The 25,363-nt window shown below is 36.5% G+C and overlaps 1 protein-coding gene across 28 annotated transcripts in view; it reads right to left on the bottom strand.

The window, feature by feature from the left end:
* Positions 1–25,363, bottom strand: part of RIMS2 (regulating synaptic membrane exocytosis 2) — a 595,904-nt gene that overhangs the window by 403,929 nt on the left and 166,612 nt on the right. For all 28 annotated transcript variants that reach the window (XM_013064767.2, XM_045078009.1, XM_045078010.1 and 25 more), the window contains one exon: positions 10,658–10,968. In XM_013064767.2, the coding sequence (XP_012920221.1) occupies positions 10,658–10,968 (311 nt within the window). The remainder of the gene's footprint in view (positions 1–10,657; positions 10,969–25,363) is intronic.

The following is a 25,363-nucleotide window of genomic DNA, read 5'->3' as shown; positions in this document are numbered from 1 at the left end:
AGAAAATGTATTTCATATTTTTAAGCTCTTATAAATCATAATATTTTAAATTTCATTTTCAAGTTGTTCTTTGTTGGTATTTAAAAATAAAAATGGTTATCTGATATTGACTTTATATTCTGCCACCTTGCTAAACTCACTTATTAGTTCTGATAGCATTCTTACAGACTCCTCTGATTCTTCTTATAAAGGCAGTCATGTACTCTGTAAACCAAAATATTTCTTTCTTTTCAATCTGGATGGCGTTTGTTTATTTATTTTAGTCTTATTTCACTGACTAAAAACTCTACTACAGTGTTGAATAGACGTATAAAAATGGGCCTCCTTGTTTTGTTTTTGATTTCAGAGGAAAGTATTGATTTTTCACAAGTAGATGTGGTATCAGCTGCAGAATCACCATAAATACATTTGATTGGGTTAAGAAAGTTCTTTTCTAGTCCTAGTTTGCTGGAAGTTTTTATTAAAAATGGATGTTGAAGTTTGTCAAACGATTTTTCTGTATCCATTAAAATAATACAGTTTCTATTTTGTTAAAATGATGAATTACCATGATCCTCAAATGTTAAACTATACTCCTGAGATAAACCCCAAGTGGTCATGATGTATTAGCCTTCTAAGATTTTGATGGATTCAATTTGCTAAATTTTGTTCTGAAATTTTGCATTTCTATTTATGAGGGATGTTCATCTGTAGTTTGGTTTTGGTTTTGGTATCAATTTAATGTTAGCTAAGAGGAGTAGAGAAATATGCCCTCCTCTTTAATTTTTAATTTTTAATTTTTTTATGTAGAAATGGCATGATTTCCTGAAAAGAGTGTTAGAATTTACCAGTGATGCCATCAGGTACATAGTTTTATTTGTGAAAAGGGTTTTTTTTTTTTTTTTCCTTAAGACTTTATTTATTTATTTATTTGAGAGAGAGAGAGCGAGCACAAGTAGGCAGAGCAGCAGGCAGAGGGAAAGGGAGAAGCAGACTCCCCACTGAGCAGGGAGCCCGATGTGGAACTCAATCCCAGGACCCTGGGATCATCACCTGAGCCGAAGGCAGCTACTTAACTGACAGCCACCCAGGTGACCCTGTGGGAAGATATTTAACCACAAATACAATTTCTTTAGTACATAAGGTTATTTAAGCTACCCATTTCTTGGGTGAGCTTTGGTGATTTGTGTCTTTCAAGGAATGTGTTCAGTTCACCTAATATGTCTATTTTGTAGGAAGAACAAAGTTTTTCAAAGTATTTCCTTTTTGGCATGTTTATAACACTGAAATACATGGTGATGTCATCTCTCTTGTTCATGATACAGGTAATTTCTATCTTCTCTTTATTCTCCCAATTAGTCTGTCTAGAGGTTTAGGGACTGTATTGATTTTCTCAAAGAATCAGCTTTTGGCTTTATTGTTTCTATTTTCTTTTTCACTGATATCTGCTCTCATTTTTATTGTTTTCTTTATTCTGCTTACTTGGGTTTAATTTACTTTTCTAAGTTTCTTAAGGTAGATGCTGAAATCAAAGCTTTGAGATCTTTCCTATTTTCTAATATAGGTGCCTAGTGCTATAAATTCTGTCCTGAGTACTGCTTTAGGGGCTGGCTACAAATTTTGTGCTGTGTTTTCATTTTAATTCAGTTAAAAATGTTTTCTATGCTCTCTTTTTAAATCTTCTTCAATTGTTAGGTTATTTAAAAGTACATTATTTAGCTCCCAAATATTGGGAGACTTTTTTCATAGCTCTTTCTATTACTGATTTCTAATTTATTTCCATTGTGATCAGCGAACAGATTTTTTATTACTTGGATTCCTTTCAATTTAATGAGGCTTGTTTCATGGCTAGAATATCTATCTTGGTAACAGTTCTATGAATCCCTAATAAGACTGAATATTCTGCCATTGTTTTAGTGGACTGCTCTATAAACATCAGCTAGGCCAGCTTGTTTGATACTATTGTCAAGATTACTCTATCTTTGCTGATTTTCTGCCTACTTGGTCTATTCGTTTTTAAGACAAGAGTATTGAAATCTCCAACGACAACTGTGGATTTGCCCAATCTCTCCTTACAGTTTTATCATATATTTTGAAGGTCTGTTAATAGCTCTCTTGATTAAATGACCTTTTTCATTATGAAACAACATTCTTCATTCCTGGTAATATTGTTTACTCTGATATCTACTTTGGTCTTAGTATAACCAGTCCAGCTTTCTTTCTGGTTGTATAAGTAGTTTTAGCATGGTATAACTTTTCCATTCATTTACTTTTCACTATATTTGTCTTTATATTTAAAATGGGTTTAACTGATGGTTACCAGTGGGGGAGAGGGTGCAGTTAAATAGGTGATGGGGATTAAGGAGGGCACTTGTGATGAGCACTGGGTATTGTACGTAAGTGATCAATCACAAAATTCTACACCTGAAACTAATATTATACTGTATGTTAAATAACTGGGATTTAAATATAAATTTGGAGAAAGAGAAAACATTCGACCACTATTTCTTCCAATTTTTCTTAGTGCTCTTCACGCTCTCCTCTCCTTCAAGGACCACCCAATTACACATATACCAAATGCTTGATACAACCCCAGGACTAATGATGTTCTTTTGCTTTTTAAACTATGTATTCATTTTTATCCTGTATTTCATTTTGCATTATTTCTGTTTGTCTTCAATTCAGTAACCCTTTCTTCCTCAGTACCTAATCTTCCATTATCCCTATCAAGTGTATTTTTCATTTCAGATATTATAATTCTCCTCTTTACAAGCTTAACCTGGGTTTTATTTTTCTATATTACTTATCTCTACTCTTTTAAATTGTATGGGATACAATTATAATAACAATATTAAAGTTCTTGCCTGCTAATTCTAATATCTCTATCACTTCTGGATTGATGTCCAGTGTCTGGTTAGTTTCCCATTACGGATTGTGTTTCCCTGCCATTTTGTACTTGGTTATCTTTGACTGGATATCAAACACCTTGAATTTTGTCTTGTGGGGTACTAGATATTTTTGTATTCCTATAAACATTCCTGAACTTCTGGGAGGCAGTAAAATTACTTGCAAACAGCCTGAAAGGCCAGGTCTTGCTTTTATGATTAGCTATTCTGTCCCACAGCAGTGCTCATGTTAGCATTAATTATCCCCCACTGTTGAGATAAAACTTTCTGAACTACTCTACCCAATATTCTAGGAATCTTGAGGTTTTCTAGTCTGGCTGCTGGGAATAAACACTATCCTTGGTCCTATGTGAATGCAGGACAGTGTTCTCTAATCATTTTGGATGATCCTCTCTGGCCTAACATAGTTTCTTCACACATGTGCCAATCGTTAGCGCACTGAACACACAAAAAGAACCCTCTTCAGATCTCCAGGGTATCTTTCTGCTCCTCTCTCTCCTCTCTGGTACTCTGTCTAGCAAACTATGACTGCCTTGGTCTCCCCAAGCCCTCAGAACTGTCTCCTCAACACAGGAAGACATCCGGGCTCTGCCTCTACTCTTCTCCCTGTGCAACAGTCTATAAACTCTCTCAAAGCAGCATGCTAGGGCAATCATGGGGTTCACTTTATTTTCCATCTCTCAGGTATTACTCTCTCCTTTATTGCCTGATGTCCAATTTCTAAAAAAACAGTTTCAAATATATTGTCTATTTATTCAGGTATCTCAGACTGAAGGGTTAATCAAAAACCCTATTGTTCTATCTATACTGGAAGCAAAAATCTTAAGCATATGTTTTAACTATTACTTTTACTTTAAAATAATCAAATGATGCACAGCAAAGAAAAATTGATGAAACTAAAAGGCAACTTACAGAGTGGGAGAAGATGTCTGCAAGTGACATACTGATAAAGGGTTGGTATCCAAAATATGTGAAGAACTTATAAAACCCCATACACCAAAAAATGAATACTCCAATTAAAAAATAGGCAGAAAACATGAATGGATATTTTTCCAAAGGAAACATATAAATGGTCAACAGACATGAAGCAATGCTCAACATCACTTATCATCAGGGAAACACAAATCGAAACTATAATGAGATATCACCTCACACCAATCAGAATGGCTAAAGTCAACAACACAAGAAACAATAGGTGTTGGCAATGAAATGGAGAAAGTGGAACCCTCTTATACTGTTGGTAGGAATGCCAACTGGTGCACCCACTCTGGAAAACAGTATGGAGGTTCCTGAAAAAGCTAAAAATAGAACTATCCTATGATGCAGCAAAGAACAAAAGAACAAAGAACAAAAAAAAAAATGTTCTTCAAAGAGATACATGTACCCCAATGTTTATAGCAGCATTATCTACAATGGCCAAATTATGGAAAGAGCCCAAGTGTCCATCAACTGAAGAATGCATAAGGAAGATACAGTACACACACACACACACACACACACACACACACACACACACACACAGTGGAATATTACTCAGCCATAAAAGGAATGAAATCTTACCATCTGCAACAACGTGGTTGGAGCTAGAGAGTATTATGCTAAGAGAAGTAAGTTAGAGAAAGACAACTATATAATTTCGCTCATATGGGAATTTAAGAAACAAAACAAATGAGCAAAGGGGAAATGAGAGAGAGACAAAGAGAGAGAGGCAAACCAATAAACAGACTCTTAACTACAGAGAACAAACTGATGCTGACCAGAGGGGCGGTGGGTGAGGGGATGAGTAAATAAGCGATGGGGACTAAGGAGGGCGCTGGCTGTGACGAGCACCAGGTGTTGGAGGGGATCACTATATTGTACACCTGAAACTAATAATACGCTGTATGTTAACTAGCTGAAATTTGAATCAAACTTTTAAATTAATTATCTAACCAAGCATCACGAAAGTATTTGGTAGGTTATAAGTATCCTACAATAAGGAAATTATGGTGATTACCAAACTACTAAATTTTCCTTATACTTAATTTGCCCTTAAACTTTACATTTTGATCCAAGATAATCACCTTACATTTTTATTAGTCTCTTATCATCACTTACAGCTGGTAGCATATTCACCATCTAACAGAATGCACTGAAATGTAATTGAGTCACGATATTTTTTGTTTTCCACTCTCAATCAAAATTCCAGGAAAAAAAAAAAAGGATAATAAGGTGTCTCAGTACTTCCATTAAGTGTCATTATTTAAGAAGTAAAATGTAGAAAAAGATACTTAAGAATCTGGGACGCCTATGAAATATTATTTGTTTGTAGTTATGTTTCTTAAAATGCTTCATAGTCCACTAGAAGCAGTTAACTCTGTTACTTTTTCCTATTATTAATTTTTGTTTTATAATAGAATAAATAAGTAGGGAAAATAGAGAAATATTACATGGTAATATATAAAGATTAAATATTACATGATACTATAATTACAAGATCAGAGTGAAAATGTCCTTATTGGAGATTTAATCTAATATGTCAGATACATTTAGTTTTATGTATGAATCATGGTAAAATTATTTGAGGCATATAGTAACAAATAATATTTAACTGAAATTTGATAAATGTCCATTGAATAAATAGATTATAACAATGAGTTATTACAATATGGAATATAACCCTCTATTAATTTAACATAAGACTACCAGTTAGAAGAAAGAAAAAAGTAATGGAAGGGAATAGTTTAAGTTTATAGCATGGGAGAGACCTTAAAATACAACAAAGCAAAGAATTTTACAACTGGAAGTCTTTTTGTGATCCTGCAGACTGCCTATTTATTTCAGAGATAAGAAAATGAGACACAAAAGATATACATCTACAAATGACAACAGTAAAGAGAAGACTAAGAACTATGCCTTCTGATTTCTAGTTTTCATGCCTTCCACCAAATTAGCACTAACACTTCTTACTTTTAAACCTCTCCCAATGTCCTAGGAAGTGCTAAATAAATGCTAAAATTATATGTAAAAGAAAAAAATTAACTATTTCCTAAATTTTAACTATCCATTTTCCACTATGAATATTATAAAGCACCCAACTTTTTAAATAATTTCAGTGTATAAAATGTCAACTAAATGTTGTAAGACAAATTTATTTCAGTTTATATTTAATTTTATTTTCTTAACAAAAACTTAGTTTTTATTTTTTTAGAAGATTTTATTTATTTGACACCAAGTGAGAGCACAAGCAGGGGAGCAGTGGAGGGAGAGGCCAGCTCCCCGCTGAGCAGGGAGTCCGATGTGGGGCTGGATCCCAGGACTGTGGGATCATGGCCTGAGCTGAAGGCAGATGCTTAACAGACTGAGCCACCCAGGCATTCTGGAAATTTAGTTTTTTAATGATTATTTTAACCACCCTCCTCTAGATCCTACCTTAGATTCCTTACCACAGCGGTTCCCAATCCTCCTCCAACCCAAGGCCTCTTTGTAAAACAAATATTCTGTAACATCCCCTTGACCACTCTGAAAATGAATCCAGGTATATATCTATATATGTATATAGATATATACATATATATATATGATATTCCCTACTGTATAATGGGGAAATAAGTAATTTATAAAAAATAAATTTATTTTTTATTTTTAAATTTTATTTTCAAAATTTATTTTTAAATTAAATTAAATTTTAAAATTTATTTTTAAATTGGTTTTATAAATTTATAAATAAATAAATTTATAAAAAATAAAACATATTTAAATAAGTAAATGCCACGCTGTCATAATAAAGGAGGTAGGAGCTTGAAGCTCCATGGATGTAGTCAATCCACCACCAGGTAGCTGGTTTCCACCTCTGTCCTCCATCCAACAAGTATGTCGGAACCATATATTCAAATGAACCATTACGTTGCTTCTAGGAACCTTCCGTATTCGCTGAGTGGTGTGCCCCCTAGTGGTAGAGCTACAGAGGACAACTGCCACTGAGCTACTGAACGCCATTGGTGTTTCTCTCCCTGAGATCCTCTCAGATCCCCTACTGCCTCACTACTAACCTGCACTAGAAGTAATGGCATCCCTCAGAAGCTTGTGAAAATACAGATTATCCAGTCCTACCTCAGAACTACTAAATTCAAATCTATATTTTAATGAAATCCCCACATTATATGTATGTAAATGAAAGGCTGAGAAGCCACTGGGCCTCCCTGAGGGACATAACAAAGGGTAAGCAAAGTGCACATGATTTTTTTTTTAATGGTGATTTCAAAACCTATTCTGAAATAAAAAGCATATTTGAAAACTTCTAACAATATTTTGCATCTAAATCGACAAAAAAAAATTTGCCATTTTCACAAATAAACTAAGTAAGTAAATATTCATGAACTCAAAGCCAGGATCTAGGGCCAATTGATAGTCATTCACTCAATGAACACGAAGGGTTCATGTGTAAAGAAAGCACTGTGCTAAAACCTAGCAGGGGAGAAAGAAGTCATAAAACAGATCAAAGTTACTGTAATTAAAGATGAAAACTCCTCAAAAGAAGACAATGTAGCTACTTTTGTATCTGTCAAACACAATTCTAAGATCTATAGAGTTTTAAATTAATTGAACTGAAGCTTCTCTTTTTGAGGCTACCAGTGCCTGAATGATACTGACAAAACAAATTACTAATAATACTTTAAACTGAAATTATACTCCTTATCAGTAGCGGCATTTCACTGTCCAGCTCAAACTGCTAGAAGAATCATTCTTTTTTTTTTTTTTAAAGAATTATTTATTTGTCATAGAGAGAGAAACGAGAGCAAGCACAGGCAGACAGAGAGGCAGGCAGAGGCAGAGGGAGAAGCAGGCTCCCTGCCAAGCAAGGAGCCCGATGTGGGACTCGATCCCAGGACGCTGGGATCATGACTTGAGCCGAAGGCAGCCGCTTAACCAACTGAGCCACCCAGGCGTCCCAAGAAGAATCATTCTGGTAAGAAAAGAGAGAGATGTGGAGAGAAAAAGAGAGAGAGAGAGATGGGGACCCAGAGAAAAAAGGAAGGGAAGAGGGCCTGGGAGAGGGGAAAGCAGGACAAAAAAAAACAGGCCTAAAACAGATGTCCATCCACAGATGACTGGATAAAGAAGATGTGGTAGAACTACAATAAAACAGGCTTAACTGAAATGATTTAAACAGTAACAAAAGGAAATGGGCAAAGAAAGCAGACATACCAACAGAACAAGAAAGCTAACTACTCTCTCGGGTAGGAATTAGCTAACATTTCTTGAACAGTCAGAGAGTAAATATTTTAGGCTGTTGAGAACCATATAGTCCCTTATAAAGTACTCAGCCCTGGAGCTGGAGCTGAAAAGAGCCAAAGACACTAAGTAAATGAATAGGTATGGCCGTGTTCCAGGAAATCTTCATTTACCAAAAAAAAAAAAAAAAAAATGTGGCAAGCCAGATTTGGCCCAGGGACATAGTCTGCTGATGCCATGGTCTAGGGGAGAGAATCCGGTAGGTTCATAAATGCACACATAGCAAACTGTTATAGAATCTATATTTAAAAATAATAAAACAAATGCTCTTTTTTGCTTATGGTAAGGAAAACTGAATTATTTTTGAAGAGAAAGTATTTTTCAAATAATAGCTTTTACAACTTATAACCAATCCCATTTTCTAGGCATAACTACTAAATCTAATGTTAAATTCTAACTTCTTCCCTGTACACAAAAGGAGCTACTTGTTTGACTTATATGAGATTGGGAGAAGAAGGATGTACTTACCGGAAGCTTTGAGTCATTAAGATACACAATTATTAGTAATGGTACCAAAGCCACCAGGCAAAAGAGAAGAAGGGGGAGGGAGGAGTACTATATCTTGCTTCCTCACAATGGATCAGGTTCTATTGTTCATCCAGGCTAATACTTTGTCAACAGAAGAAGAGTTGAAAGATAATATTGAAAGAGATATATTTGTTCTCATCACCGCCTTCTTCAAAGATTAGAGAGATGATTCCAGCTTTCTCACAAAGATGAATTAATCATTCATAAACTTGTTGGATTTAATTTTTCACATCTACAACTTCCTGATGAAATACATCCCACAACTTCATAATCTATTACGTGATCCAGTATTTCAGGTATTTCCTTGTATTCTTCCTAAACCATCTTTCTAAACTCCAAAGAAAACTATCTCATGCATCTATCTAGTTTTTGCAGAATGCATCTGTGTCCCCATTATCCATTTTACTTAGTCATTCATTCTTTCATTGAAAATCCTACCTCCGCTGGTAATCATCTATTTTTTCATCCAAATTCAGATACCACAACTATTGTCGGTGCCATTTTACAGGCTTTGTTGATTTCTTAAGTCCTTGTGTAGCAGACACTGCCACTGTCCCAACTCACACGGCATCATCATTTCACCAGTCCCTACACAGCACTGTCTTCTTACCATATTGTAATACTCTGCCTGAGTGCTTCCTCTGGCCATAAGAACATGCTTGGCCAGTGAGTTCCAAAACGAGTTAACACCCTCTAGAACAACCCTAAACCAGTAACAAAGGAGAGATAGGGATAAATACCCAAATCTCCTTGCCCATCAGATAGGATAAGGCCGAGGCCATTGTACCCTGACTCCCAGGTGTCTAAGTAAAACTGAGACACGTTGGCTATAAGAAATAACCTGTTCTTGAATGTGCCTAGGATTGCGCTTTTTCTCTTAACTAGACCATTGCTTGCTCCCCTACAGGTCATGCCTGAAATTGCCTTCCAAATATTTTGTCTGCTTAACGTGGACCTCAATTGAAGATGGTCCTCTAAAATTAAAATTTTGGGGTTCCTGAGATTTTACACTGAGACATGTTTATAGTATTTCAGCTGTGAAACCACCATTATTTTGCCCAAAGACAGAATTACATTGTTTCACTTTTGCTAGTTTTCAAAAGAACTAGCAAAGTTCTCATAAAACACAGCAATTCATCGGGATGACATTTGAGGCACTATATAAAGTGACTTCCAATTATCTTACCTGTGACAAATGAGTGCTCAGAACCCACCATCCTATGAGTATAATTTTAGATTTGATTTTCCACAAATGCATGACTTTGTACTTATTCACATAGAAATTTATTGCCCACTTCTGGGTGACAGAAATAGCATAAACCAGATTTTTTTTTAAAAATTTGCAATTCAAATAGGAATATGGTATAGAAAAATAATCTTCCCATGAAAATGTTTCATTCTCCCCTTCCACAGGTAGGAAATATAGGACCATAAATTCTATTTATAAAAGTCCAACATTTTGAACATGAAGAAGCCCATAGAATTGATCCCAAGTAGTAATAACAGAGTTAGCCCACAAACACAGCAAATTCATGAAATCCTTTCGTCTGGATCCACCTGCCTGGAAAACTACCTCATCCTTCAGCCCGAGGTGGACATCAGTAACATTCCCCATTCCCTTACCCCCAACTCTAGCTAGTTCCTTCGATGCAACCTCTCTAAAATGTCTTACAACCACCTCTTCTTCCTTCCCACTGCTCTTACCCCAGTCTGTCTTTCCTATGCCAACAGCCTTCTATATAAATCCTCTGTTTGATTTCTTTATCCCGGAAAATCAGAATAAACCTAAGATTGTTCAAACTTCTAGAAGCTCAAGTCCTGAACATCACTTTCCGATTTATATAAAACACACGGACATTCACATTACATTTAGACAACTCGTTGCCTCAACATTTCATGTATTTTTTATTTCTGTTTGGAATGAAGGTTATAAAAAGAATGTTTACCTAAAGATTAAACAAAATGTTTACCTGTCTGAAGCTATGTCACTGGTAATTTGGTGCTTCACTCCTGACCCATTTTTAATAGAATCCTGTCTTGTGAGCCCATGAGAGCGACTTTTCTCCACTGCAGGTACAGATAAGTCACCTGAGGGTCCTTGGAACTGGGCCTGCTCATGCACTTTTGCTTTCTTCTCCTGAGGTGCCTCCTCATTCCGCAGTCCTCGGAGAACCTTCTGATCGGGTTGCTGTGATGTGTTAGATCCACTATTATAAAACCATGCTCCTGATTTAGTGAGGATTTCTTGTTGTTTTCGGCACAAATTACATACCCACATAACCTGCACACGAATACACAGGGAAGAAAAATTAGTGGTTCCAAAAGTTAAACACAAGTCAAAAGAGAAGACAGTTCAAACCAACAACAAAAAATCAAATGGTTATCTTTCCTGAAATTAAAATATAATCCAGATTAACTGCTACCATTAATTATATCACATATCTTTTCATTTTGTCAGCACAATTACAATGAAACAGGCAATGTTAACTGACAGCAGAAATACCAAACGAGAGTCCCAAATTACTGGTTGTTTACGTGTATTCTTTAATTGCTTTTTATTTAAATTAGGGGCATGGTGTAATATAGGGAAAATGGATTTTGAGGCTAGACAGACTTGGGTTTAAATACTAACTCCAATATAGAAACTGTAACCTTGAACAAGGTCCTGAACCTTCATATCTATTAAGGTTTCCTTAGTGATAAAATAAGGAAATAGGGATGATAATACTTTTTTCTATATTGTTTTGAGAATTAAAGATTGGAAATAATTTATATAAAATGTCTAACACAATGCTTATTAGATATTAGACTTCTAGTAGATTACCTACTAATATTATATTAAAATTCTATCACCAAATAATTATATTATAAGCTTCTTGAAGGGGTATTTATTCCTTTTAAGTAGCTCTTAATGGCTAAAATAAAGCTAGGAACATTTTTGATCTTCAACATAAACCTATTAGTTGCTCATAATTTATAGAAGGATACTTGTTGTTATTTTTTTACATTTTGTAATTTAAAAAATTTACCTCTTTAACCATTTTTAAGTGCACAGTTCAAAAGTATATTCACAGAACAGTGAAACACATCTTCAAAACTTGTTCATGTTGCAGAGCTCAAAATCTATACTCATTAAACAGTAAATCCCCTTTCTCCCTCCCCACCACCTCGAAACAACCGTCCTTCCCTTGATTTTTTAGTACGTTTTTCAGACTCCAGGAATCTAAGAATATCTTAACTACTATCTTTGTGACCAGAAAACCTTCACTTTCTTTTAAGAAATCTTTTTCAATGTATCAGGAAAAATAAAATTATCTATTCATGAAATAAAAGGTGAGTTCATGGGGCGCCTGGGTGGCTCAGTGGATTAAGCCACTGCCTTCGGCTCAGGTCATGATCTCAGGGTCCTGGGATCGAGCTCCTCATCGGGCTCTCTGCTCAGCGGGAGCCTGCTTCCCCCTCTCTCTCTGCCTGCCTCTCAGCCTACTTGTGATCTCTCTCTCTCTGTGTCAAATAAATAAATAAATAAAAATCTTTAAAAAAAAAAAAAGGTGAGTTCATGTTTCAAGTGAGGGTTTTCTGACGTTTATGTCAAATACTGAAAGAGCTCTCAATATTGCCAACACTTCCTCATAGTTTAAATAAGTTATAACAATAATAAATAGATAACTACAGTAAAAGGAAGATTTATTAGGGTATTTTCAACTGATGCAAACATTTTTTTATAAAATGCCATTTAAAATGTTTGCTTTATTGTCCTCATTCTCATTCATATTGTTTGTATAATTCATATCATACAACGTTGTTTAATATTATATTACTTTGTTATCTTTTTGAACTGTATACACATTTCTTCCCTACCCCACTAAATTCAAAGCTCACTGGGGAAGGATTTACAAAGTCTATTTGCATAAAGAAATGCAATCAGTCACAGGATAGTAAGACCTTCTAAATGCTTACTAACTTGAATTCTTTTGAAATCCTTTCTGGGGAAAGATGATAAGATACTGGATATTATTACATTAAGATTTATGTTTCACTGATTTCCAAAAGAATTAGTCAGCAATAATGTCAACATATGTGCCTTATATTACCTTTATAAGTAAATAAGAAAGCATTTTTGATATGAAAATACCAAAATCTCACCAAAACACACACACACACACACACAAATATACCTCAGGGTACAAATTTCTTTTGGTTTGTATACTCTGAAATAGCTAGCTCTCTCAAAAATGAAGTTTCAACCAAAATCTTCAGCCTTTTGATGCCATCTTGTGACAAATGTTGGTATTGCAGCTCTCTCTTAAATGTGAAAAGTAAACTAAGTATAGAACCACAAAATAATGTTAAAATAAATTTGAATTTCAACTTTTCTGTCTTATTTTAAGCATATTGCTATTCATATGATAATGATAAGATAAGCTATATGATTTCACCATGTGACTTCACCTAGAATATGTCAGAGTACTGAGAATAATACCCTTTGTGCCTGGTAACTAACGATAAAACGGAAGTGAGTTTGTGAGACAGACAAGTATCCAGTCACAGTCATCTGCAGACACAACCTATTGCTGTTTCATTATTTGTCACAAGATAAGCAAGTTCCTATCCCTGGGACAATGGATCCCTACCACCTGGCAACTTGTCTGAAGTGCAAATTCTCAGGTCCCATTCCAGAACTACTGAATCAGAAATTCTGGGGCAGGACCCAAAAATCTGAGATTTTTTTGGCCACATCCTATAGGTGATTCTGACGCCAGATAAACTTAGAGAACCCCTGGCTGAAGCAGAGATTCCCAACTGGATATGAGGGATGAGTTACATGTGTGTTCCTCAGTGAGTGCAGAAGGCCACACGTAGCCTCACCGATTTACCTCAGCATGAACTATTCATCATACAAACAGTAATAGTAACATTTCTGTGTAACCCAAAATGAGAACAAGACTTGGAAGAACTCATCTGTTCCTCATCTGTTAACACCCAGGGGATATTAATATGAGTTAAATGAGTATAAGGCTTGAAGGATGCTGTTCGATTCCTATTAAAGACTCTCCCCGTATTAATTCTCTCCCCATACTCTCTGGGATACCCACAATGGCGGCTACTTTTCTGACTAGACATTCTGTTCCATCCTCAACTTCTGGTTCTTAGTATCCTCATATCCTAACACCCAATTCTCTCTCCTTTTCTTCTTGTACTACCTCCTCCGTTCATGGATTCCTAGTTTGTTAATCTTTAAACCTCAGTTAACAAATCCACTCACTTGAAGTAGTAAAGAGATTGACGCTTTTACTCAAAGTCCTCCAAACACAGAGCAACTTAACCTCTCAACTGAGGGTGCTGAGCTCCATCTCAAACACACATGTACATGAGTCCGTAGGAGATGACTTTTAACTGCTTAGGAAATTATTAATGTCTACCAGAGGTAAGGTGTGTGTCCATGAAATGAAATTAAACTGATTTGGGAACAAAATCACAGGGCTTCTGTTAATGAAACCCTTTAACCAATTAAGTTAATCAGCAAGTATACCATACGATGAAAGCGGTTTTAGTAAAAGCCGAGCAGAGAAAGACAATTATCATATGGGTTCACTTCTTTGTGGAATGTAAGAAATAGCATGGAGGACGTTAGGGGAAGGAAGGGAAAAATGAAGGGGGAGAAATCGGAGTGGAAGATGAACCATGGGAGACTAAGGACTCCGGGAAACAAACTGAGGGTTTTAGAGGGGAGAGGAGTAGGGGAATGGGTGAGCCTGGTGATGGGTATTAAGGAGGGCACGATCCCATGCAGCACTGGATGCTATACGCAAACAATGAATCATGAAACCCTACATCAAAAACGAATGATGTGGGACGCCTGGGTGGCTCAGTTGGTTAAGCAGCTGCCTTCGGCTCAGGTCATGATCCCAGCGTCCTCCGATCGAGTCCTACAACGGGCTCCTTGCTCCGCAGGGAGCCTGCTTCTCCCTCTGACTCTGCCTGCCTCTCTGCCTGTGCTCGCTCTTGCTCTCTCTCTCTCTCTGACAAAAAAATAAATAAAATCTTTAAAAAAAAAAAAAAACGAATGATGTACTCTATGGGGACTAACATAGCACAATAAAAAAAAAAAATCTTAGTAACATATATGCCTGTGAACACCCATGGTTAGGGCCTATTAGTTTTGCTGATCTTCATGAATATCAAAAACACCAAGGCCCTGAGAATACAAAGACATTCAGGATTAAAAATTCTAAGGTATTATTACCTCCATTTCTAAATATGCCGTATTTTCCAAAGTCATATAACAGTATTGAGACAGAATACTCTCTAATGACCCAAATTTGCCACTTCTTATCATACGTTTCATTCTATAAACATCCTTGGTGGGTTTGAAAGGGAGAGGAAAAAAAACTAAGGAAAATAGAAATATTTCTTTAAAATTATATAAATAATAAATGCAACAGCTACGCTAAACAGCCAAAGAAAAGAAAAACAAAATTGTGTCCAGTGCATACAGTAATTTCAAAGAATTTAAAGTTCTGCAAAACTAATTTTCATCTCAATAGGGATAATAAATAGAGTAATTCAGAGGAGCAAAGGATCGCTGGTTAGACCATAGACCAAGCTCGTAAGATGCAGCTAACGCCATACACATAAAAGAATTTACGGGATTCCACTTCTAATCATTGCCAGCCTGCTTATAAATGCATGTATTAGAGAATATAATTAGAGAATATAAATTGATCAGCTTAATCTGTCTTATGACTAGAAAACTGAAAGATCCTGGCTAACTATTAAATTAATTTCCTTTTTCCTCTAGGATGCTGCATTTCTCAACCTCCCATGGCCATGGGACGGCCATGGCCATGCGACTATGTCCTGGCTATTTGATTGTAAGTGCAATGATGTGTGCCATTCCCCCAACCATTAAAAAACTCTCATACATGCAGTGTCTAGGTGGCTCAGTCAGTTAAGTGTCTGCCTTTGGCTCAGGTCATGATCTCAGGGTCCTGGGATCGAGCGCTGCACTGGGCTCCCCGGTCAGTGAGGAGACTGCTTCTCCCTCTCCCTCTGCCTGCTGCTCTGCCTACTTGTGCCCTCTCTCTGTCAAATAAATAAATAAAATCTTAAAAAAAAAAAAAAAAACCCTCTCATATACTACTGTCATGCCCTTCACTCCAGACCTAGAAGATAACAAAAAAAAAAAAAAAACCCGGAATGAGCTCTTGGAAGAGAACCATCTGCTGATCAGCCATACCAATGTGGACTTGACATAAATAAGAAACGAACTTCAATAACACTGAGCTACCAACACGTTTTGAGTTTATCCTTCACAGCTGATAGAATTCCCTTAGCAAATTGAGACTCCTTTTAAACTGCCTGTTCTTGAATGCGTATCACCAGCACAATCTTCATATGTGAAGAACAATGCATTCCTAAATTTGAGCATGAAAGCTCTTCAGAGGAGTTCCGGAGCCAGCTTTCATTAAGTCCTAAGAACGGGAGGTGCACATTTCTTCCCAACTCCACATTCAACAGAGTAATATGGCTTAGCTTGAAATCAGCCCTGGAGGCGTATTTAGACAACAGAAATTGGAAAATGTCACAAATCAGAGCTTTTTCTTACAGAAAACTAGTTGTTAATCCAACCAGTAGTATTAAAAGATTAATACTGCATTCAGTATTAGTAAGTAAACTTGGATGAAGCTGCAATTTATCATAAAAATTAATTCAGACCATAAAATTCCAATGTATTTATAGATGGGCAAACAGCTATTAACACTAATTCATTAATTATTTACTCATTCATACAATATTCACTAAATGCCTCTTATATGCCAGGCACGATGCTAAGCGCTGGTAAATACAGTTCAAGAGACCTAGGCTTTACTGGGGATTTTAAAGTATCATGGAAGAGACAAGAAGCAAAACAAATAATTGCACAAATACTGTTTCTATTACAATTATGATACATTCTACAAAATTAATGCATTCACACCATAGATCCCTTGATGATTACTTCTCCCCTGGCCCAGGCTGTGTTTGAAAAAACAACAAGGATTCAGAAAAGATCTTCAGAAGACCTGGAAATCTGGGAAGGCTCAATCATAGCATCTCCCGAAGTGTTCCCGTCACCAGAGCCATGGTGTCTCTGGGTCTCAAAAGGCAGAATTCGGTGGAATTTGTGACTACTAACGGACAAGGCCCTCCCCCCGCACTTTAACAGTAGACTGGCAAATTAGAAGTACTGACCCATATTCTAGAGGTCTCAAGTTTTAAAAAATTTGTTCCTTAAGCCATTAAGAGATCTCTGTAATCTCTGTATCAGGCTTCTGGATCACAAAATAAAAATCAGAAATTTTGCTTCATCTAATACCCCAAGACAAACAGCAAGACTTTCCCAAATTCTGCATGAACTACAAGCATGGCCTCTCTAGCTAGCAAGAAAATTCTATGATGACTTCTGTAAGTCTCCCAGCCCCTGCAGAGGCACGAAGAAGCTTTAACTTGGAACATCTCCAAATCTTAGTTGTTGCAAATTCTTCTCTGTTACCAATTGTTGCAGCTTGGAAAAAAGTAATTGCAAAGAAACACAACTTCTTTCTTTATTTTTGATCTGATTTTCCTCAACAGCATACTAGCCAAATTTTGTTTAAAAAAAAAACACACACACACACACACAACTCATGTAATTTTAGTCTGTTCAATAGCTCCTTTGGATAAATTCTCTGTTTCTGATATTTCTGCCCCTTTCCCTGCTGTTTTCCAAGAATATGTCTACGTGTTCTATGGGGCTTCTGCTGCTGAAATCTGCAGCTCATCTAATCCAGAGTCTGGTTCTTCTCAGTTTTCATAGGATTGTGCTCCACTATCAATGCGATCTCACCTCGGCTACTAAGGCACTGCTGAATCCGCCTAGACCCCAAATAAGCCTCTCCTGAGCCACAGCTCAAGCTATCGGTTCAGAAGCCTCTTCTGCAACATCATCTCATTCTTCGCCTCTCATCCCTCAGGATGGAGGGGGTGCCGTGTCAGGGACATGCATCTACCTTCATGTTTTCTGTTCCACCCTGGCACTAAGGATAGTTCTGGAAGGCTAAAGCTGGCCTTTTCTTGGCCATAATGCCCTGCTGAATTCATCTGAAGTGGCCATGCCCCCCAGGGGGGTGCTAGAGCATCCTGAAAGGTGATCTCTTCAAGAACCTCAAATATCAAGGGTAAAATCTGCCTTTCAGTGTAACCAATAGGCATCCTCCTCCTGGTCAAAGCCTAGAGAAAAGAGATTAGACCATACCTCTGGTCACCTACTGACCTTACTTCTGTCTTCTTTCACCTTCTCTAGGATACGCAAGGATAGAAGGGGCCAGCTTTGCCTCGACCTCCCTTTTCTGTATACCTAACTGTCCCCAACTACCTTTAGGCTTGAAGTCATGAGCTTCAGGTTTCCTGTTTTGTAGTTTCTCTTAACCCACCATTGCTTTAAATGGGGCGGGGGGTGGGGGGTGGGGAAGCTGGCTTACTGATCACAGAATCCAAACTAGGAGGCACTTCAAATAGAATATACCTATTATACCGTGATTTGAGCATTGTCAGCTATGTTCAGAAATTGATAATTGCCTAAGTACAAAGTATAGACCAGATCCATATGTAGACAGAGGAGTCTGATTGCTCTGGGCAGGAGTTGTGGGATAGAAGGCTGGAGGAGAGAGAAAAGGAACTGAGTCCAGGCAAAGTGGTCCCCAGAGAATGTGACAGTAGCCTATACTACCCAGAGATGATGTTACTTAAAGAAAAGAAGTTAAAAGTGCCAGGTTTTACAGTAAAAAAAAAAAAAAAAGGCACAAAACATCATGGGTAGGAAGGCCTGGGGCGAACTTCAGAAACTAAAGAAAAGAGCCAGTTTGGGAGAGTCAAAAGGAACAATCTGTGTAATTACTGGGGTAGGGGTGTTGGGGGGAGGGCACCACTAGGACATGCAGATGAGCTTTAACACCCTATACATAGCATGTTAGTAGTAAGCGAATTCCTTTGGAAAAAAAAAAAAAAGAGCAATGTAAGTCTTAGGGGACTCATTCCCTTTTTGAGGGTTCTCCAAAAAGAGTTATTGAATGAAGCTGAAACTGGTTTCAACCAATTAAATTAAAGAACTGAGATGGTTAGATCATATGAGAATTCAGTTGCATGATCTTACAGTAAGTAACCAATTAAGTTAGAAAACTGAGACAATCAGATAATTGAGTAGCAATTTCAACAAAGTTATAATATCCATAAGTATGATGGGTCCATCTCACATTTTGGCAACTTGAGATGCCAAATATTAACTAAAAGACAGGAAATGATAATGAAAATGAAAGACAAGACAATTAAGTTGAAAATACAATGATTTATTATATTACCATGCAATCAATATTACTTAAATTTCAGATATCTGCTCTATTTAATCCAAACAAAAATGCCCAATTGAGGGGGGGGGAAAACCACAATTTAACTCACACTTTAAAATCTCAGAGAAATTAAAGAATTAACGATTATGCCACCCTGCCTAAACTTATACCTTAACTCCTCTTTCCACTTTCTCTAAACTCTATTTTTATCTCTAATATTAAAGTCATTTGTTTTATGCCATGATATAATTCTTAATTTTTAACAGCTTTCTGCTAAAACAGACGTAACTGTTATAGTAAAATTTTTGTTTCTGCACCCAGAATTTTAGCTTATCAATTTACACAGCAACAAATTAAGTTAAGATAAAACAGAAGAAAGATGAGACTCTTAGAAAAAGAAACCACATCTGTGGTTACTAGTGACAGACTGGATGAAGATTGCCAAAAGGTACAAATTTCCAGTTATAGGATAAGTACTAGGAATATCATATACAACAGGAGGACTATAGTCAACACCACTATATGATATATAGGAAAATTACTAAAAGAGTAGATCCTAAGAGTTCTCAACACAAGAATTTTTTTCTTTTCTTTTTATCGTGATCTATATGAGATAAGCATCTATTTTATCTCTATGAGATGATGGAAGTTAAAAAATGTTTTTAAAAGATCAATTCTATTGTATTGAAAGGTTTACTTTTGAATAGTGAAATCATAAGATGAGGTAAAGAAAAAAATCACCATCTGGAAGAGGTTTTAATGCAATGGACACTGCTAACAAAAGGTATGCTTTCAGAATATATGGAGAGTTTCCATTCTCAATAAGAGAGAGACAAACATCACAGTAGAATAAAAGGTCAAGGAACGAACACGCAATTCCATAGAGAAACCAAATTAAACAATGAAGAAATGAAAAGGTACTAAGGGGCTCCTGGGTGACCCAGCCGCTTGAGCACCCAACTCTTGATTTTGGCTCAGCTCGTGATCTCAGGGTGGTGAGATCTGAGTTAAGCATGCAGCCAGCTTGAGATTCTCTCTCTCCCTCTCCGTCTGCCCCCCCCATTAATAAATTAAAATAAAAACTAATAAAAAGGTGCCTAACCTCATTAGTCAGAAAATGCAAATGTAAAACAATGAGTTACTATTTCACTTCCATGAGTTTGGCAACATTTAAAAGTCTGACAATACCAAACATTGGAGAGGAAGTAGAGGAACCAATATCCAGGAACATTCCTCCCAGGGCTATAAATCACTTCGACCAGTTTGGGAAGTCATTCTGCAGTATCAGGTGAAATCATGCGCTCTACAACCCAGAGATCTTACTTCTACCCCAGAGAAGTTCCCAAGCTTGCACAAGAAGCCTTGAACAGGTTTGTGCATGGAGCAATATTAAAGAAATTTAGATAATCTAAATCAACATGACAATGGGTAAAGTGTAGCATATTCATGCAGAAGGATTCTATTCAGCAGTTCAAAATGAATGAACTGGGTTTTGATGAATCTAAATGTTGAGATATGTTGAAATATAGAGTTAAATAAAACAAACACCAGAGAAATAAATAGTCTGATCCATGATATAGCATTAAAAACCTTGCAAAATAATACTATCTATGGATTAGCAGTCTGTATGTATAAAGTATTCAAGATTATTGCCCTAGCTCTAAAAAAAGGGAAAAATATAAAACAAGTATGGCAAAATACTAAGATGTGTATGAGGTTGGTTTTATTCTCTAACCTCAACCTTTCTGAAATGTTTTAAAATAAAAAAGAGGGAAAAGAAAAACACAGGAGGAGGAGTCGGGAATATGTAATAAGGATGTCAGACTAGAAACCAATTAAGGTTAACTGGACTAGGGAAAATATTCACTGATACTTATAATCACACTGAAAGTAAAGATGTATTTAACATAAATATATTAGCTGAGAACCAATCACTGAATTTTCATACACATGTTTTTAAAAATACAATATAGTTAGTTTATTTTCAGGGGTTTTTATACGGAGGGGTGTGAGTAAAGGAGTCAATTTTATCAAAAGTAACATAATTTATAAGTCAAGCAGAGAAAGACAACTATCATATGATCTCCCTGATATGAGGAAGTGGTGATGCAACATGGGGGCTTAAGTGGGTAGGAGAAGAATCAATGAAACAAGATGGGATTGGGAGGGAGACAAACCATAAGTGACTCTTAATCTCACAAAACAAACTGAGGGTTGCTGGGGGGAGGGGGTTTGGGAGAAGGGGGTGGGATTATGGACATTGGGGAGGGTATGTGCTTTGGTGAGTGCTGTGAAGTGTGTAAACCTGGTGATTCACAGACCTGTACTCCTGGGGATAAAAATATATGTTTATAAAAAATAAAAAATTAATAATTCAAAAAAAAAAGTAACATACTTTGTAATGTTGTTTTATTTTTCTTTTCATCAAAGCATGTGATTTATTTTATAAACTGTGTTCTAGGGAAGTGATTGTCAAAATAGTCATTAAAAAGATTTTAATTGCATATTATTATCAGAATAGGGTAAGTGTTATTTTCATAATAAATATTTATTTGACTTTCAAATCTCATTTTAATTCACAACTGCATTTTAAGTTTAAATTTCTCTAAGTAATTTTTTTTAGGACAACTCTTAGAACAGTAGATAAATCCAGCAAGATTAAGGAAAGTGAATGTTTCTGCAATTATTAAGTTTTCCCACTAGTCTGTGCTACAGCACTTTGTTCAAGGGGAACCCACTGGCTTCTTTGTATATTAGTACTTCGTTGTTAACCCACCTTTACCCTAAAAATAAATTAAATTTCAGTTAAAAATACAGTAACTTAAACAAAATTAAAAAGTGCGTTCAAAGAGTACATTATAAAATGTGACATTAATTAGAATAATTATTTTTCACTGCATAATGACTGACTCAAAGATTTGAATAAATACAACTATCAGTTGTCGGTTTTCTTTTCCATCATTTAGAAGAGCTTAAAAGTTATGATGTTGAAATTGTAGAATTATAAAATCATTTCATAAATTTAAAGTAAAATTATGACTTAAAAATAGGGGAAAGAGAGGGCACCTGGGTGGCTCAATGAGCAGAAGCCTCTGCCTTCGGCTCAGGTCATGATCCCGGAGTCCTGGGATCGAGCCCCACATCGGGCTCTATGCTTGGTAGGGAGCCTGCTTCCTCCTCTCTCTGCCTCTCTGCCTACTTGTGATCTCTGTCTGTCAAGTAAACAAATAAAATCTTTAAAAATAATAATAATAATAGGGGAAAGGGGCAAGGTTAATTTTTCTTAAACAGAAAGCACATTCACCAGGAGGGTTTTATTTAAAATGGAAAACAGAATGTGACAATTTCTGAAGAGGAATGTTAGAAAAGGAAGGAAACCAGAACATATATATGAAGGCTATCAGATAGTAAAGATGATGATACTTCATCCAAATTGAAGAAAATTAGGAGTATAAAACTAGAAGCAATCCTAACATAATACCAACAAGATATGGTGATATGGAAATCACTGAAACACGGGGGGGGGGGCAGGTTTTTTTTTTTTTTAAGATTTTATTTATTTATTTGACAGAGAGAGATCACAAGTAGGCAGAGAGAGAGAGAGAGGAGGAAGCAGGCTCCCCACTGAGCAGAGAGCCCGATGCAGGACTCGATCCCAGGACCCCAAGATCATGACCCGAGCCGAAGGCAGTGGCTCAACCCACTGAGCCACCCAGGCATCCCGGGGGGGGGGGGCAGATTTTTAAGGAAGAGTTAGTAACTCAGAGAAAAAAATCTCAAGTATAAAGCTTCATTTACCTGTTTCTCAGATTCTTACTAGTAATTCTTTAAAACTTTAAAGGGACAAAATTGTTTGGGATCTTCCACAGTTTCCTGTAAGTAAAATATAAGAAGTCATAGACTACTATATGCACTTCCTTTAAATTGTACTTCTTGCTCCTGTAATTGCTAAAAAGCAACAACATCACTGATCACATACAGTCCTGTGACCTTCTACAAAACAGGGTTCAGTAAAAGGCAACTCTAACCTGACCTATCCAAGGGAGATTTACTATTCTAAGAATTTACAATTCTAGTATGTTCATACTCACAACACCATCACAACATAAAATGAGAAGCACAGGCTCTATCTAAGCTTCAGTGCATTTGTATTTTGATTCGTCTCAAATTTAACACCCTCAAACTGAATTCCAGACCTTCACCCTAAAAACTGTTCCACCCAGTCTTACTCATAGCAATTAATGGGGACTCTGAATCCTTCCAGTTGGCCACAAGCCAAAAATCTTGGACTCCTCTTTTTCTCCCATATCCCACATAGATTCCACCAGAAAATCTTCCTGATTCTACTCTAAGCTCTGCTCTGCAGAGACAACATCTCACCATCTCCACCATAACAACCCTGTCTACCATCACCTTCTTAAATTATTGCAATAATGTCGTAATGGGTCTCCCAGGTTCCATCCTTTTCTCAATTTTCCCATTAATCTATCTCAACAAAACAGTCAAATAAACCCTTTACAGTATTTTAAAATGTAACTCCCATCATGTCCCATTTTTGGTCAGACGTTTTAATACTCCCCATGTTGCTCAGAATAAATGCCAAAGTCTTCACAATGATCCAAAAGGTCCTTTGCGATCTCTCCAACATTGTCTCTCACCTACTTGCTCTACTCCAGCCATACACTTACTGGCTATTTTCCAACATGTCAAGCCTGCCCGTACGATAGAACTTTTGGATTCACTGTTAACCTCACTCTGGACTGTTTTTCCCTACATACCTGCAATGCCAGTAACTCCCTCATCTCCTTCAAGTCGTTGCTCAACCATCCCTCTTAAGTATGTCGCTCTTAATCCAAATTAAATTTCCAGCACCACCCAAAAGTATCTAGATTTTAATGTTTTCCAATGCATTTACACCTTCTTAATAATACTCATTTATGGGGCACCTGGGTGATTCAGTTGTTAAGCATTTGCCTTCTGCTCAGGTCATGATATCGGGGGTCCTGGGATGGAGCCCCACACTGGGCTCCCTGCTCTGCAGGAAGCCTGCTTCTCCCTCTCCCACTCCCTGTGCTTGTGTTCCCTCTCTCACTGTGTCTCTCTCTGTCAAATAAATAAATAAAATCTTTTTAAAATAATAATAATACTTATTTATCTTTAATACTTCTGTGCATCTCTTAATTAGAATATATTCTTCAGGAAAGTTAAAGATGTTTGTCTCTTTTTGTTTATTGCTCTAACCCACATGCCTAGAAAACACCAAGATAAGTTCAAGGAATGAGTGAATTAATATATTAACAATAAGTACATAATAGTTATATATTTCTCTCTTTCAAGTATTTGCTTGGCAAATTTCTACAATACAAATACATAGGCTTTCATAAAACTGTCTTTAAGAAAAAAAAATAAAATAATGTTTAAGAACCTTCTGGATTCCAAATGTTTATCACTCTTGACTGTAGTGATGGTTTCACAGGTGTATGCATTTGCTTAAGCCCATCAAATCGTTTACATTAAAGATATGCACTTTTTTGTATAAAAATTACACCTCGATAAAGCTGTTAAAATAAACTAAAAACAAAATTGTAGATACTGCCTCCAATAAAGACTTGGATAAACTGACAGCAGCAAAATGATAAGACTAAGTCAGTGCTTCTCAAATTACAATTTGCATTTGAGTCATCAAGGGACCTTGTTAAAATGCAGATTTTGAGTCCTGGGTCTCAGCAAAGACGCAGGGCAAAGACAATGTCTTCCAGCTGATAAGCAATACAGTCAGAATTCAAGCTCCAGTCTATACGGAGCAAGAGATGCTAGATTTTTCACATTAAGTCCCTTTTAAATTTTATGTCGCCAATAATTCTGGTACCCAGTGTCAAATCTCTTTTACTTCCATCTGATTCTAGGCAGAGCTGTTGTAGGTAGTGGTGGCAGTAAGTGAACCCAAAGCAACTTCATATCTACTGGGATGTATGTAATTTTTTTAAAGGAAAATAACAAATATTGGCCAAGACTATGGGTTTTTGTAACCCTTGTACGATGGTGAAGAACAGAAAATGGAGCAGTCCCTGTGGAAAATAGTTTGGCAGTTCTTCAAAAACTTACACAGAATTATCACATCACCCCAGCAATTCCAGTACTAGGTAATACCCAAGATAATCGAAAATGTATGTTCACAGAACAACTCGCAAATGTATGTTCCTAAAAGCATTATCCATAATAGCCAAAAAGTGCAAACAATCCAGTGCCCTTCCCTTGTTGAGCAAATAAACAACATGTGGTATATCCATACAAGGAAATATTATTCAG

Source organism: Mustela putorius, unplaced genomic scaffold (assembly GCF_011764305.1).
Source record: "Mustela putorius furo isolate JIRA1106 unplaced genomic scaffold, ASM1176430v1.1 tig00000228_pilon_pilon_pilon, whole genome shotgun sequence".
Classification (NCBI taxonomy): domain Eukaryota; kingdom Metazoa; phylum Chordata; class Mammalia; order Carnivora; family Mustelidae; genus Mustela; species Mustela putorius.
The sequence above is the reverse complement of the archived record's forward strand: the minus strand, read 5'-3'. Positions and strand labels throughout refer to the sequence as shown.